Source organism: Tenrec ecaudatus, chromosome 1 (genome assembly GCF_050624435.1).
Source record: "Tenrec ecaudatus isolate mTenEca1 chromosome 1, mTenEca1.hap1, whole genome shotgun sequence".
NCBI lineage: Eukaryota > Metazoa > Chordata > Mammalia > Afrosoricida > Tenrecidae > Tenrec > Tenrec ecaudatus.
Genome location: NC_134530.1, coordinates 132524867 through 132542255, shown reverse-complemented (window position 1 = coordinate 132542255; position 17389 = coordinate 132524867). Strand labels below are relative to the sequence as shown.

The 17389-nt window shown below is 43.7% G+C and overlaps 1 protein-coding gene across 1 annotated transcript in view; it reads left to right on the top strand.

Moving 5' to 3' along the window:
- The window catches only part of PLPPR5 (phospholipid phosphatase related 5), a 188002-nt gene that overhangs the window by 23034 nt on the left and 147579 nt on the right, over positions 1–17389 (top strand). The window contains exon 2 of the mRNA XM_075539991.1: positions 322–900. Within this exon, the coding sequence (XP_075396106.1) occupies positions 322–900 (579 nt within the window). The remainder of the gene's footprint in view (positions 1–321; positions 901–17389) is intronic.

The following is a 17389-nucleotide window of genomic DNA, read 5'->3' as shown; positions in this document are numbered from 1 at the left end:
TCCCTGAGGGCGCCGGCTGAACGCGGCGTGAGGCTCCAACTCGCCGCGAGCATCCTTGCGCTCTGGCTCCTGGAGGGTTTGCGCTCCTAGACGCGCGCACGTAACCATTTTCCCAGGCGCCGTGCGGGCTTTGGAAGCCGCCAAGCTGCTGCCTGGGGAGGGAGTTTCTGGAAGCTCCATCTCTCCTGCTTCCCCTCCTTACCCCAACCACCCCCAATTCTGGTTTTTTTCCCCCCCACCCGGAGCGCCTCCGCTCCACCGCGCGCGCCCGCCGAAGGGTCCCGGTGCCACCGTCCGGGCTGCTGACCCCGCCCCCTCCAGGCGGACCCGGGGCTCGACCCCGCGCCACCGCCTCGGGGGCGCGCCGGTGCCCACCGCCCGCCACTGCCTGCCACCGCCGCCCCTCGCCCGGGACTCCCCGCCCTTCGGCGCGACCCCGCGCCCAGGCGGGCGGCGCTTGCGGCGGGCAGGGGGCGGGGAGGGGAGCGGGGCCTCGTCCGGGGGGAGCCGCCTCCTCCGCAGTCCGCCCGCCCGCACCTCGGAGCCCGGACTTTGCCTCCACCTCGGCCTCCAGCGGCCGCCGCCCGCCACCCCCGCGCCCCCGGTGCCGCCTCGGCGGAGCGGGGAGGGGGCCCGCCGTGTGGGCCCGGCCCGGGCGCTGAGCGTGCCCGGCTGCCCGCGGCGCTCACCAGCAGCATGCTCTATTTCCAGATGGTGATCATGGCAGGGACGGTGATGCTGGCGTACTACTTCGAGTACACGGACACGTTCACCGTGAACGTGCAGGGCTTCTTCTGCCACGACAGCGCCTACCGCAAGCCCTACCCGGGCCCGGAGGACAGCAGCGCCGTGCCCCCCGTGCTCCTCTACTCGCTGGCCGCCGGGGTCCCCGTGCTCGTGGTAAGCCCGGGCGCTCGCCTGCGCCCCCACTCCCCGCCTTCCCTCCCCTTCGGGGCTGAGGCCGCCTGCAGGGTAGCGGCTCTGCAAGCCTTTGCCTCTAAGTTCCTGCAAGTTGTTAGCAGCCCCTTCCCTAGAGGACATTCTTCTAGGGCAAGCGAAGGGTGGGTGGGAAGCAAGCCCCCTGCACCCCGCCCCCGCACCCCCTGCGGTGGCTTCTGTGCTGGTGGTTGAGGAGGGGGATGGGCAGGGGTGGGTGGGGGCTGTACAGAGGTGAAGGGTGATGGTTGGGGCTAGAAAGGAGGTAAGACATTGGGAAGTCTTCATTTGAGTACGGGGCCGGCCTTGCTTCGCTAGACTGGAAGATGAGCAGCCCAGGGTTCTGCTAAGAAGGGGATCCGATTCCGGGTGTGGAAGGGAACCCCTGCTTCCAGAGTGGAGGCGCTTATTCCTAAAATATCACCCTTTGCCTTTTGGAGACGAGCGTGTTAAATGGGACCAAGTTGACCAGGAAACAAATGTCGGAAAGAAGATGAGAATTCCGAAATGAAGAAGCCCGTGGCAGGGCTTTGCTGAAAAGCATGGCTAGGGTTTAAATGGCAAGAGCACTCCGGATTTATTTAAGAAAGCTCTGATGCCTGCAAAAGCTGAAGTCCTTTGCTCTTAAAACCTGAATGTACATGGGAATGCCTTTTGGGGGTGTATGGATTGTGGTGTGTGTGTGTGAGTGTGAGAGCGAAAGATGTTGATACAGCCATTGGCATACTGATCAGGTGACAATTTACATGTGTGATGATGGTGCAAAGTTACTGGAAGGAGAATTGGGGTCGTTTCTGTAGAGCACCTGCTTCGGCTCCCTTTCTTTGACAAAGTCCTGCAGGCTCCCTGCTTGTGTGTTTAATAGATCTAAAAATAGAAAAATGACAGGAGAGGGAAAATGAAGTTTTCTTATCAGTGGTTCAATGTGCATATTTGAATAATGAATGTCAGGAACATCTGTTATGCCCATTAGGTTTATGTTTGGTTTTAGGGAGTTTATTTATTTATTTTTTACGTTAAAACTCCACCCCACCTCCCCACACTCATTAGGGAATTCCACAAACAAAGCAAGGAACTTGTTGATAACTTCAAAGTAACTTTGTTTATCACACATACTGCAATCTTTACCTTCAAATTCAGCTCCAGCATAATACTTGAAATGTGTTAGACCTCGCACCAGGATCTCACTTAAAAAACAAACAAAAAATGAACCCCAAACTAAACTCACTGTCATGCTGTCAGTCTCAATTCAGTGACCCTGCAGGGCAGACTTGAACTACCCATGTGGGTTTCCGGGACTGTAACTCTTTGCAGGAGTAATTGTCTTTCTCCTGAGGGCTGCTGCTGGTTTGAAACTGCTGACCTTGCAGTTATCAGCCCAATGGATAACCACTATCCCACTAGGGCTCCCTGCACCAGAGAACGTGTATGTGTATACATATATATATTTGCTTCAACAGAACAGAATACCCCAGTCCAGCTTCATGTTTATGCTCTCTCCCCTCCACTTGAGAAACTTGGTGGGGGGTGGCGGGAAAGAAGAAAAAACATCAATTTTTAGGACCATGTTTTACAGAAAAACAGAGTTTGCAAGGCTATTAAAGAAAAGACAAAGAAAAAAGGTGGTCACTTTTCTGTCATCCATCAGGGCACAATCATAATCAAGAGTGGTTATAACTCATCACTTGGTAATTACTGTCTTGCATCTTATTTAAGTGAGAGAGAAAATTATCATCTACTGACCATCCAGCCATGATTGCAGGTGGCACTAAGATACAAAAACACATTGGCCCAAAGATGGTGATTATGTTCCACTGAGGGGTAAGAGGTGCCAAGGGCGGGAAGGGAATTAGTCATTATTGTCTACTCCGTGCTAGGCTCTGAGTAGTCATTGTTACAAGTTGCTGTTGAGTGATTCAGACTCATGAGAATCCATGTCTTTGGTGGAGAACTGTTCTATAGTTGTCTTTTTTCCTTCAGACTGCTTTGGTGGCTGAGATTCTATACACCAAGTCATACACCAATTCAGCAATTTCTACAGTACACGTCAATGATTCTTACTACATTTCGGCTGTGCAACTGTTCTCCTCTTCCGAGTTATTCCCCACAGGGTTTTCCAAGCTGCACATGCAGAAGAGGATTGATGGGCTTGTCTTCTGAGGTGCCTCTGAGTGGGTTTCAGCCATGAACCTCCAGTTAATGCTTAGGGACTGGCATCAGCCTGGATCCTGAATAGCCATGGTCTCATATTTCTCTCATAGCAGCTCTTCCAAGAGATTCGCATCTCCAGTTAACATTTGAGGAAACAGAGTTTAGATACTCAAAATTCCCCCAATTAGCAATAGCAGTGTGATATTTGTATGGTCATGGGACTGATCCCAGCCACATTGTTTCCACAGCTCTGGAGATCATATTTTGTGAAGGAAGAGCAGCAGAGATGGCTGATGGGCAGGCTGGAAAGACATGCGTGGGAAGGTTTTAAAGGGGAGGATCCAAATGGACCTTCGGATTTTGACTTTCAGTTCTTCACAAAGGGTTTGGAAGTGTGTCTGAAGTAAAGGAAATGCTGCGTTTGGGAGGATAGCCATGCTACTGAGTTGGGCGTCTCCTCCTGTGCCTTGGACTACACTCGCCACCACGTGAGGCTTGGGATCCGTAGTGGCAGCCCCACCTCTCGATTCATTTCAAGAAAACTCACCGCAGCCGTTTTGTCATAACAATAATCTTACTTCTCACCGCCCTCGAGCTGAGGCTGACTCGTGGTGACCTGCCAGCACAGGCTAGTAGTGCCCCGAGGATTTCTGAGATTGTAGCGCTTTCTGGTGGTTCATCAACAGAATGGTTGCTTTCTGTTTTCATTTCTTTTTTCAATACTTTTATGGGCCCTTCTTCCACGTGTCGTACAATTCAATAACTCAAAGCTATCAAGAAGAGTTGTACAATTCAATTTGGAACATTTTCTTCTTTGCACTCATGGTAATTCTTGTAGCTATTTTTTTCCATGGTGGCAAAAGTATACACAACAGAACATTCGCTAGTTCCACGCCTTCTGCATGCATGATTCAGTCCCATTGATTATACTCTTTGTGTTTACAACCATTATTGACATCCTTTCTTAAATTATTCCACCACCATTAACATAAACTCAATATAATTTTTAATGGCTGTAGAAAATCTTTCTCAAAGAGTGGCTGGTGGTTTCAAACTGCTGACCTTGCGGTTAATAGCCCCATGTGTAACCACTATGCCACCAGGCCTCCTTTAGTATTAATCATATCCATCACCTGTGGAGCTATCACTTCTTTTTTTTGGATACTCTAATAGGTTTTCTGCATATACATCTCTCCCCACCATGCCCTCTGGTGGCCGCAGTGTTGGGCATGGAAGGGAACTGGGGCTGTAAGGAAGTGAGTGACGGTGGTCAGGACAAGGACGGTTCTTTGTGAGAAATAGGTGAGAGAAGACTAATCAGGAGCCTGAGGGTGGTACAAATGATTATTTACCAGACTGCTAACCAAAGGTTTTTGGAACAAATCCACTGAGAAGGTTTTCTAAATAAATTATTTACATCATCTCTAAATTGAATTTTATATTTTTTATCTTCACATTGTCCTTAGGAAAATTGAGACTTAGAGACATTAGATAATCTGCCCAAGGACCGAGCCTAAAAAATGTGACAGCTAACGTTTTTACCTTAGTCTGTCAATCCCTTAAGCCTGTTTCTGTTGTACACATACACTGTATTCACAAATCAATTTTCTATGCAAATGACTCCAACAAAGATTCTCTTTTCTTGTATCTCCCTGTGATTATAGAGGTGTGTTCTCTCTCTCTCTCTCTCTCTCTCTCTCTCTCTCTCTCTCTCTCTCTCTCTCTCTCTCTCTCTCTCTCGCTCTCATGGCAGTACGTTGAGTTTAAGAATATGCGAGGTTTGCTGTGAGACATAAATTATATTAGAACTATTCAGGAGCCTCAGGGTGGTACAAATGATTTTTTGCCGGGCTGCTAACCAACATTTGGTATATATATAAACAAACTCACTGACATCTAGTTGACTCTGACTTGTAGCAATCCTATAGGGCAGAATAGAGCTGCCCCTGTGGGTTTCTGAGACTGTTTAAGAGAGTAGAAAGTTTCCTCTTTCTCGTGAACAGGGTATGATGTTTTTGAAATTCTGAACTTGAGAAGCTGAGAACTGTATATGTATGTATATTAATATATATTATTTCATTTATAATCCTTTAGAACATTTTTTGAGAAGTGGCTTCTTCTCATTGCCAAATATGTTTGTTTCTTCATTGTAAAAGTTTATATATCTAGTCATTAAAAACAATATGTCTTTTGAACTTTGTGTTATATAGGATGAGTTTGAGTCTCAGATTTGTGACCTGGCAGATTTGAATTCAGATCCAAAGTACTCTCTGATCCAAAGTTGAGAAGTCTTTACTTGCTTTGTGACGTTCAACAATTAATCTAAATTCATTATGCCTCAATTTCTTAAATCATAGAAATTTTAATATTAAATTCACTATAATATATAAATAACATCCTTGGCATTTTATTAGAAGTTATGAAGCCATAACATTACTAAAATCCCTCAAAAAATCCAAAAATCAAAACAAAAAACCAAACAACAAAAAAAACACCAACTCACTGCAATCAAGTCCATTCAGACACAAAAGGACAGGGTCCAACTGTGTTTCCAAGGCTGTAAATCTTTACTAGAGCAGAAAGCCTTCGTGTTTCTTACATGGAGTTGCTGGAGGGGTTGAGCTGCCTTCAGCAATCAATCAGTGAGTAACCCACTACACAACCAGGACTCCATCAAAGTCCCTGGTGCACATGGTTAGAAGCCTGAGTACACTCAGAAGTACTTTGGAAGAAAGGCCTGGTGATTTTCTTTTGAAAATAAACAACTACCCTTGAAAATCTGATGGAGCATAGCTATATTCTGACATACCACTAGAAGAACTGATTCAATGGGAGTTAGGTTTGGGTTTTATACCATTATTATTATTATGTATTAATTAATTAAAAACTTATCAAATGTCCAGTCTCTCTCTACCACCATATCAAACACACTAGAGATTATAAAGCCAATTTAAAAAATAAGCCGTGGTCCAATCCAAAAGAATTTATAACCTAATTTTGGAGAATAGGGAATATGGCAAATTATAATATAGGCAAGAAAGGTAGACATGTATCCACATAGATGTATGCGCATCTTTTGTTATTGTCTGGTTTACAGTGATCCATGCACAATGCAGCACAGCGTCGCCCGGTCCGGTGCTATCCTCACGTTGTGGGCGGGCTTCAGTTATCTGACTGAGCGCCTTCTGATCTAGGTGCTTATCTGCCATCGCAATGTAGGACGGAATTCTGTGGTGAGCCACAGGGTTTGCACTGACTAGTTTTCCATCGAAACCGGTCTACTTTCGGTGACCTTGCTGGTCACTGAAAGGATAGTGGCGTAGCGTCTTACATCTCTGCCACACCCAGGACACCACAAAAGAACTCCAGTGGTTGAGAAGACAGATGTCTTCCCCCCCACCCCCCACCCCACCCCGGCCCTGGGAGGCAAGGCATGGAGTCCTGGTGGAGAGGGCAGTGGTAGAGATGCGATTTGAAGTTGAGGTTGAAATGGAACTCCGACCAGGTCCTCACAGCATCCGCTGTGGTAGTCCGTCTACGGTGTGCGAAGATGCTGACTGTGTGCTCTTCTACTAGTGAGGAGCTCGGCTTGTTTCTCAGGGTGGTGGAGGGCATGTCAGTGTGTGAAAGAAGATTGAGAGCTCATGGATGAGCACTGCGGCCCAGACGGGAGGGAGGAGTCTTCTTCATTTGTTAGAGATCGAGCAGAGACATCGTGTGGTTTGGTCATATTTGAAAACAGTATTCTGGCTTTCTGTATACATAATTTTAAGTATGTATCAAGTCTGCTTCACTTTGTTAATATGATGTTATGCTTTCAGAAAACACAAATAATTTAAGCTATTCACATGAAGGGCATAGTTCATAATCCCTGAAGACAGGTGCTTTCAGTTGGACAGGGACAGCATTTGCCAAAGTGCCACTTAGAGGATGTGGTCTCAGAACTGGTGCAACCCCAGCGTGTGCTCCCTCAGTGTGGGTAGCATGGCCACCGGCACCAGTGCTCCTTGGATCACGGAGCCACCAAGATGACTTTAAGGAGCTCCCACTGCGCTCTGTCTCCACCGAGCCAGAGCTAGGATTATAACAAAACCCACCACACCGGTGCCTTCTTCTCTCCGCCTCTTCTCTTCCCGCACCATAGGGGGCAGCGTTCTCGGTGTGCACGGGCTTGCTCTGAGTCCAAACTGACGCAAATGGAAAAACACAATCAAGCCCCAACTCTAGCAGTACTGACAGCCAGCAGGCCAGCTCTGAGGGTTAGAACCACCTGTTTCCAAGAACTCTCTGGACTCTGAGCCTCTGCTGCTGAGGTGGATAATGACCAAGCAGGCTCTTGGCCCATAGCCCCATAACATAGGTCCAAGGACTTACCGCATCCCCATAGGGCGCTTTCCCCTAAAAGAGAGGGGTGCTGGGCTGCCTTTCCTGCCTGCAGCCCCAGAGCCCAGTTGTATATTGAGGAGCAGGAGAAAAAGACAGATGCACATTTGTTAAACAAGTCGGTCTGATACCGATCTTCCTCACATACTCGTTACACAACCTTGGGCAAAATGTTCTTATTCATGGACTGGATATAGAAATACTGACCAGTTGAAAGACAGACGCTTGAAACCTATTTCTGCCACGTTCCAGCTGTGTGCACTTGATCCAGTTAGTCTCTCTGGGCCTCTTTTTAGATTGTATAGCAAGGATCATCTGAGTCCTGGTTTCGTAGCATTTTTGTAAGTCTGAAATGGGTTCATATGTGTTACGTAACAGAGTAGTGCCAGCCACTATGACATTTCCAAGGACTGTGGTAGAAGGAGAGTGAGACAGAGAAGACCTTGGATGCGATGGACAGACAGTGTCGCAGCAGAGAGCTCAAGCAGCAACGCTTGTGATCATGGGGCAGCTCCGCCAGTGTTTCCTTCAGCTGCACATCAGGTTGCTAGGAGTCACATCAACTCAGCGATACAGCAAAAAAGGTAGTCATTAAAACAATCTTTTTAAAACACCTAGAGAAGTCCCTTTGCTTGCTGACCAGTCAGAAAGCTGACACGTCTTTAGAGGTCTGCAGAACCATAGAGGCCACCCACTTCCATCCGCTCAACTCAGGCTGGACATTCTTAGAACCAGGTCAGGATTCCCACCTTTGGTTCTTTTCCATTTCTTCAAGTGGCCCATATTAGCTGTTATTTGTTAGATATTTCTATGAGCCAGGCAGTTAATTAGGTATGTTTAAAATTGTTAACAGTTTAATTGGCATATAATTCACACACCACACATTTTAATTGTTTAAACATATTACAGAGTTGTACAATTATCACCATGATCAATTTTAGAACATTTTCTGCTTCTTGTGCTCATTAATATCAACTCCCCATTACCTTCAACTTCCTCTGCCACAGCCCTAAGAAGCTCTTCCTCTAGTCACCGTCGCCGTAATTTTACCTATGCTGAATATCATTTAAAGAAAATCATACCAAAACAGCAACAAAATAAAAACAAAACAGAACATCCTCAATCCAAAAGAAAGCCAGAAATAATCAAAAGCAGAACAAATTTAAAATGGATTGGAAGCGGAAACAAATAGTGTGAAGTGCTAAATACCATCCTAGTGACATCTGCACGAATCCACTTTCTGTCTGATAACCAGGCTATTCTCACCCCTGATGCTAGGTCAGAGGGTCCCCACTAGAGGCCTGCTCCACGTGGGAACTCCACAAATGCATGTTGGATGTTCACTGTAATCCACAGCCTTCTGCAAACCCGGTGCCCAGAATTTAATATCTAATACAATTTCATCCTCCCAGCTTAGATTTTATTTACAGTCTTGGGATCACACAGGCTGGTGTGCTTCTTCTCAGTGGACTTACTTGACACCTCACTTAGATGGCTCTTTGTCTTAAGACAAGATTTAAGGGAGGATGTACCAAAGATGGAGTCTTTGTGGGGACCTTGCAAATGGATTTGGGCTTCCACTCTCCTCAGTGACCTTTTGCACACTGGGTCTTTAGAATCCAGGTTCTGGCATCGCTCTCTGCTCCCAGTTGCATTTTATTATTTACAATCGTGGGATCACACAGGCTGGTGTGATTCTTCTGTCTGAACTTAGCTGACTTCTCAGTTGGATGACTGCTTGCTTTGGGACAAGCTTTTTAGACTCCAGACACAATTTATTCTAATAATCAGACACCATCCTTTGCCACAGCACCGGTGGCTTCATTTTAGAATGTAGCACCTTATCATTAAAGCTTCCTTTGGAAACATTTTGAATTTATTATGTTTTCTGGAAATATTTTCTATTTTCTTTTAGATTGAGCCACTGAATCCTTTTGTCTGTCTTTGTGTTGTATGCTTTTCTGTACAACCAAGCCCAGACATGTGGATCTACGAAGGTGACAACTGACTTAGGGGATGCAGAAGAGGAGATGGTGGGCAGTTGGAAGGGGCGGGGGGAGTCAACAGCCACGGGTACAAGAAGGAGGAAAATGGTCCAAAGTGGATTGGGGTGCTGAATGTGCAACCCTTGAATGACCTACTGAATTGTATTAAATGTGAATTATAGTTTAATAAAATATTAATAATAATAATAAAGTAAACCTTTGAGACCCCAGAGATTAGAGTTTCTGGTAGCCTGGGCATATATGATTTCTTCACGATATTTTACTATCCCACTCATATCTTCAGTAATTTCTTCATGAGGGTGAATTTGAATAGGGCTGTAGCATAAGAACTAATAGTTTTTCAATTAGAGCATACCATTAAGTGTGAGCCCCCCAATCCAGTCATATGTATGGTTTATCTATATGATCCTGGCCCACTGGACACAGCAGTATCATTTTATTGGAGTGTAATATAAATAATCCCCTGGGGCATATTGTAATTCTCCTAATGTTATCATTAATTTAGGCAATGACATAGAATTTAAAATGCTGCTGACAAAAGGGAAAGTAAACCTGTTAGGACAGTTTTTAGATTAAAATACATAGATTTTAGACTTGTACAGATGAAAAACAGGTGACTGAACACAATTTACGTAAACAATGAGGATTAGAAATAGGGCAGAGCTTCCAGTTATTCTCATTTACTAAGGAAGAATTATGTATTGTATCAAACTCATCTGTACATATGTTGCCATCAGCACTTTCAAAACATTTTCTTTCTGCTTGAGTCCTTGGTATTTTTAAATCGTTTTATTAGGGGCTCATACAACTTTTATCATAATCCGTACCATACATCAATTGTGTAAAGCACATTTGTATACTCATTGCCCTCATCATTCATTTGCTCTCACTTAAGCCCCTGGCATGAGGTCCTCATTTTTTCCCTCCTTCCCCGCTCTCTCATGAACCCTTGATAATTTATAAATTGTTGTTCTGTCATATCTTGCCCTGTCCAACGTCCCTCTTCACCCACTTTTCTGTTGTCCGTCCCCCAGGGAGGAGGTCACATGCAGATCCTTGTAATCAGTTCCCTCTTTCCAACCTACCCTCCCAGTATCACCACTCACACCACTGGTACTGAAAGGACCCTTGGTATTAACTCATCTTTTTTCTCTCCCTATGGGCTGTTATAAGAGATGTAAGAGCCTCCAATAAAAAGATTTATTAATAAATAATCAATGGATCAACTCCATCTTGTTCTTCCACTTCACTGTGTGACTTCAGAAGACACATTTTCTATGCGGTACAGCTAGCTAGCTACAAGGTGACAGAGCCCCATCATGGGTGTGTGGAACAGAACTCTCTTTGACCAGCATACCTGCATTGTGTACGTAACTAGATGATAAATAAATATTGATTGTGTAACATTTTTGAAAAATACAAAAAAATAAAATAAAATATCAAATATATTGGAATACTAAGTTGCTAATTATTGGGCACCCTCAAAGCAAGTGATTTGAACCAAAAGTACAATGACTTCCAAATCCACATTATTGGGATACCAAGTATTTCAGTTTTTTTAATCTACTACAGATGTGATATGATAAAGGTAAAGCCTCGTTTATTTAGCAAGGTTTCCCAATTGTATCTGTCTGGTGTGCACCCCAAAAGAATGAAAACTAAATTCTCAATTATTGATAGCACATGACCTGAGTCACAAATTGCTGTATAGAAACTCAGTCAAAAGTGTCTGATTTGGAAAATAATTCAGCGAATTTTCTCCCCGTAGGGATCTGTGAAAATAATGTTAAAAGATTTTCTCAATAACAGGCTTCCCTTCCTGGTTTGTCACTTTTTCTGAGACAGATATGCCCCTTAATCACTACCACCTCTGCATTTGCATTTCCATTAGTGTTTATTGAGAACTTGTTAAAGAAACCTCATTTTCATTGAGTCAATGCCAAATCAAAGGAAAGACTAGACCTGCCCCTATAACTTTCTGAGAATTTAACTTTTTTTTTAAACATTTTATTAGGGGCTCATACAACTCTTATCACAATCCATACATATACATACATCAATTGTATAAAGCACTTCTGTACATTGTAGAGAATTTAACTTTTTCCAGGAATAGAAAGCAATGTCTTTCTCCCTCGGAGTGGCTGTTGGTTTTGAACAGCTGACCATGTGGATTGCAGCCCAAGGCGTAGCCACTATGGAAGCATGCTATATGGCAGGAACTAATCAGTCTCCCTCTCCCCTCCAGCCTTAGAGACTGACCCCAGCTGAGATGAGGTTTCCTCTGGGGATGGGGTTTTTAAGATGTACACTTAAGGGAATGATATACGGATCATAAGCATTAGGTAAGCATACTACCTTGTTGCCAAGGATACCGTATTAGAAGATTATATGACTGTTCTCAGGTCATGTAATTAGGTATAGTTAATGCTCAACTTTATTTAATCCGTACCATGATAATACTTTCTCTAAACATAGACAACTATGATTAAACCCATTTTGAAAATGAGAGAGCTGCAGTTTACTCTAATTACCTGCCAGATTTATTAAGTTACTTAAACCCCTCATATAATCAACGTTCAAAATAAACTTATGAAGGAGACTTGGACATTTAAGAAATTAGATCACAAACATGGAGTCTCAAGATGACATTGCCAAAGTTGCCATAGGCTGTGGATTTAGTCTTTGTGTGTGTGTGTGTGTGTGTGTGTAGCTTCATCTGAGTAGAATAACTACTCGTGAAAGATTTTTAGTCATAATGGTTCAGTACCAGCAGAGTGAAAATTCTCTCAGCCCGTTTATCCTTGATTTCTATTTGCCTGGTTTGTTGGGAAGCTTTATGTTCCCAACCATAGAGAATGGTCCCAATGTGTGGTGTAGGAAATTGTTTTGTTTCCCATTAAGCTTGGAAATGGAAGTGGAGAGGTGGGTGGTGACAGGAGGGATTCAGCGGTGTTTCCGCTGTTCTGATTTGAAGGCATGTCTCCTGAATCAGCAGTGGGGCAGGCACCCTCCAGTCTAGATTCGCTGACCACAGTGCATAGAGAGAGGAGGGTTCTTTATTCCTAAGGCCCAGCGAGAAACATTCGGCCAAACCACATGCCATCTGACTGATTCTGAATCAGAGTGAACCTAGAGGACAGAGCAGAACTGTGCCTTACATTTCTCTGAGATTGTAAATTTCTGGGGAAGCAGACAGCCTCATCTTGATCCAGAGAAGTGACTAGTGGCGTTGAACCACCAACCTATTGGTTAGAGCCAATATTTAACCCATTTTGTGAGCAGGCCTTTCCCTAAGACAGGATCTTAATATAGCACCTACAATTGCATGTTGGGGTGCAATGTACCCACAGAAATTGTGTGCAATTTATTGTATATGCCTGTGTTTCTTATAATAGCCTTGCTGAGTTCATTCAATTATGTCCAAGATTATCTGAATGTTAAGAACCACTCTTTGGGGATTTCTGGATCTGTGTAATTCCCGTCTTATACCCACATCGCTTGCAACCTTGCTTGTAGCTAGTCTCATTCACATTCCCTCTCCCTCTCTTCCTCTCTGTCGCTCTTTTTTCCAGCTGTCTCTGCTTTTGCATAGTGTTACGAGATGGTGATGCTGAGGGAAAAGCAAAGATCCAAGAATCAGAGTGCCGTTCCTCTCTCTCTTCTCCTTTGTTTTCCCCTCCCCTGCACTCCCCTACCCCGCCAACACACGTTATCCACACGTGAGGCTTCTCTGAGCTGACTGGTTATGTTATCTGAGAAATGGTCACAGGGGATTCCCTCCCCTTCAGGGCTGTTATGAGCACCAAATGTATGAGATTGCACTTCGGAGACAATAATTCATTTCCTGCGTACATGGGAAACATAATGTGAACAAGTTACACGGGTTATGTCCACCTGGTCGTTGGAGGGGGAAGGACAGCACAGAGCACTGGAGTTCACAGCTTGGGCAGAATAACACATTTACTCTGTCGAGGGAAAAAACGTATGCGACTTACATTTGTGTGTCTGATTTTCCTATTCCTTATAGGAAGAATGGCATGAAGGTTATTACTAAATAGTATGACTCCAATACACAAGACTGTTTTTTGTTTAAATGTTTAACAGCTAACTCTGAGTAGAGTCAAGATTATTAGAAAGAATCGCCTTATTCATTTCTATAATTTGAAACAAGTCATGTTTCCAGTTAATACATGGCTACTATTTGTTAAGTATATTTTTGTTCATATGAACTTTAAAAAATAATTTTATTGGGGGATCTTGCAGCTCTTATCACAATGCATCCATCCATCCATCCATTGTGTCAAGCACATTTGCACATATGTTGCCATCATCATTTTGAAAACATTTTCTTTCTACTTGAGCCCTTGGTATCAGATCATTCCTCCCCCTCTGCCTCATGTACTCTTGGATAATTTAGAAATTATTGTTTTTTTCATGTATTACACCAACCACTGTCTCCCTTCACCTACTTTTCTGCTGTCCGTCCCCTGGGAGGGGGTTATATGTGGATCATTATGATCATTTCCCCTCTCTGCCCCCACCTTCCCCTCCTGGTATCACTACTCTCAGTATTGGTCCTGAGGGGTTCATCCGTCCTGGATTCCCTGTGTTTCCAGCTCTTATTTGTACCTGTGTACATACTCTGGTCTAGTCAGATTTGGAAGGTAGAATTGGGGTCATGATGGTGGAAGGGAGGAAACATTAAAGAGCTTGAGGAAAGTTTTGTCAATGCTATACTGTACCCTGTCTTGTCCCTTCCTTGTGACCCTACTGTGAGGGATATCTGATTGTCTACAGATGGGCTTTGGGTCTCCACTATGCCCTTCCCCTGTTCACATTGATATGATTATTTGTTCTGGCTCTTTGATACCTCATACCTGATACCATCGAGACTTCATGATCACACAGGCTGCTGTGCTTCTGTCATGTGGGATTGGTACTTCTCATCTAGATGGTCACTTGGTTATCTTCAAGCCTTTAAGACCCCTGATGCTATATATTTTGATAGACAGGCACCCTCAGCTTTCTTCACCACATGTGCTTATGCATCCACTTTGTCTTCAGTGATCATGTCAGAGAAGGTGAGCATCACAGAATGCTGGGTTATTACAACAAAGTGTTATTGCATTGGTGGAGTACTTGAGTGGAGACCCAATGTTTGCTGCTTAATACTTAATAAATAAATATATGTACATAGATTTCTTTCCCTGTCGTTACGTAGAAATATATTTACATATGCACATGTTTGTATTTAGATTTCTATAAATGTCCTTTGTCTCCTAGTTCTTACCTCTATTTCCTTTTACTTTCCTCTTGTCCCACTATCATATTCAGCCTTCTTTCGGGTTTCAGTAACCCAACTTGGCTGAATTGCCCTAGATCAAGTCCCACCAGTCATAGTACGCCCTCCTCACCATCAATTTTAGATCACTTGTTGTGCCCTTGTCCCTAGGTTTGTTTGTACCCGCTTCTTTTCACCACCTTCCCCTCACCCCTGTTTCCTTGGAACTGTCAGTTCTGTGTTTTCTGCTCCTGATTGTTTATCCTGCCTATCTTATCTAGATAGACACGCAGAGACAATAATAAGCACAAAAACAAGACAAAGCACAGCAAAACAAAAGCTAAAACAACATCGCAGAAATGAACAAACAAAACCACCACCAACAAAAGAAAAGCCTATAAATCATCTCAGGTCCGTTTGTTGACATTTATGACGGTTTTCCAGTCGTGTCTGATGGGATGCCGCACCCTGGACCCAAAGTCTATTATTTTACACATTATGCCAAATGACATTCCCCCCCACCTTTAATCGAAGTTTTGAATACTGGTGAATGCGGCTCCTGTCTACAAGGTCCAGTGGATGTGGTTACACTTCAGAAAGTACATCCCCTGACCTTCAAGAGTTCAGACAATGTGTATGAAAGTGTAGCTGCAAGCCTGTGTTCTTATTTGTTAAATTCAGGAAATGCTGCTTAAAATATGCCTTACGGAACTAAATGCATCTGCACAATAAGTAATCACTAATGTTAAAACATAGTTATACGTAATCTTTATTGAGAGAGCACGGCAAAATGACAACTTGAATCATCTTTAATCATTCTTGTTGAGTGAAGGTCTTAACTCATTTATTTCTTCCCATTAACTCTTTTCTTCTATTGTCTTCCATTCCATTTGTCCACACACTTTCAGAAGCCTCCTTCTATATGCTTAAACACATCTAAGGAACTTAATCAAATTGCTCCACTTGGTAAATGACATATCTAATATCCAAATGTGTTAGCTTCAAGTCCAGTGTTCTACTGAATGTGGACAGATGCCTTCTAATATAACTCAGCAGCTATGACGGCACTCCTGAAAGACCGTGGAAGGTTAAAGCACATTGATTACATATCATGGTGTAGCCACACTTGTTAGTGTGCAGTCTCCTTTGAAACGTGAACATAGAAATTGAAAAGCGGTCTTTAATGAGACACCGCCTTGGTTCCTAAGACAGTTACTACATGGGATTTCATTTCCCAGTTTACCATTGAAGCCGTCCAGGCTGACGAGGCAGGGTTCTGATGTCAGCACTGTGATCTTATCCCGTAGTTAGAAGGCTCTCTATTCACAGTTTGGAAAAGTCTGAGGACTATCATTTTGATAGAAAATATTTTCAAGTATGTGAAATGCAGTTCTGTGTTCGTGCTATGTACGCTATTTCTGAGAATGCCAGTGTTCACTCAGCAGGCTGGTATGACAGCGGTAGTTTGACGATCACTGTCCATAAAATCATTCTTCCTTTTTTGATGAAAATGGAACTTTAGATTTTTTTCTCAATTCAGGTTTATTCAAAACCCCAAAAGAAGAACATTCTTTGGCATTTCCCATTTAGAGTATATGTGTTTTGTTTTTAATTGCGAATTAGGTGGGGTGTAGCCTTGGTTGTCTAGTGGTTACCCAATGGGCTGCTAACCTGCTGACTGAAAGGTGAGGAGTTCAAAACCACCAGTCACTCCACTCCACAGGAGAAGGAGGACACTTTCCACTCTATTAGAGGTGCAGTCCGCAAAACCCACAGGAGCAGTTCCACCCTGTCCTGTAGGGTAGGGTTGCTATCGTTTGGGATTGACTCATTGGCACTGAGTTTGACTTGAATTTGTTACTTTTCACATCATGAATTTTGTATTCAATAATTTCAGCTATTTATCAAACTGCCCACTGGATTACCCTACCCTCCCTCTTTTGAATTCTCTTCCCCTCTTGTGGATTGCTAGCTTCTCCTTCACGCAAGGCAATACCTGTCAATCATCTAGTCCATTGCTTCCTCTTCTCTTGTTTTCCCCACCCCATTTGTTGAATAAAAGCATATATGTGTCTGTATCCCTCATTGCCAATGAGTTGATACCTACTCATAATGACCCTACAGGGCAGGGTAGAATTGCCCCTGTGGGTTATGGAGACCATGACTCTTTGGGAGTAGAAAGTCCCATCGCTTTCTCATGGAACCGGTGGTTTCCAACAGCTAACCTTGCAGTTAGTAGCCTAACCTGTAATCATTTATATCACCAGGGCTCCATTGAGACTCACTGCTATTATGTCAATTCATTTATAGATATATGTGAAGGGACTTAAACAGTTCATGGAAATGTAGACCAAAAGGATAAAGGAGTTTATCCATGAAATTTTTGAAACTTGCTTTTATATCCCTGAGTACCACAAATGGTTTATGCTTGACTAGTATTCTCAAGGTTGCCATTTTGACCAACTGGTGCTGAAGAAGACAGACTTGACCATCCGCTTCTGTAATGATTCAACCAAGAAAACGTCATGGAACAGTTTTCCTCTACACCATAGGAGCTCACCATGAGTCAGAATCTACTCCATAGCAATGTATCAGTATACATGCATGTATACATGTACAGTACACGTACACA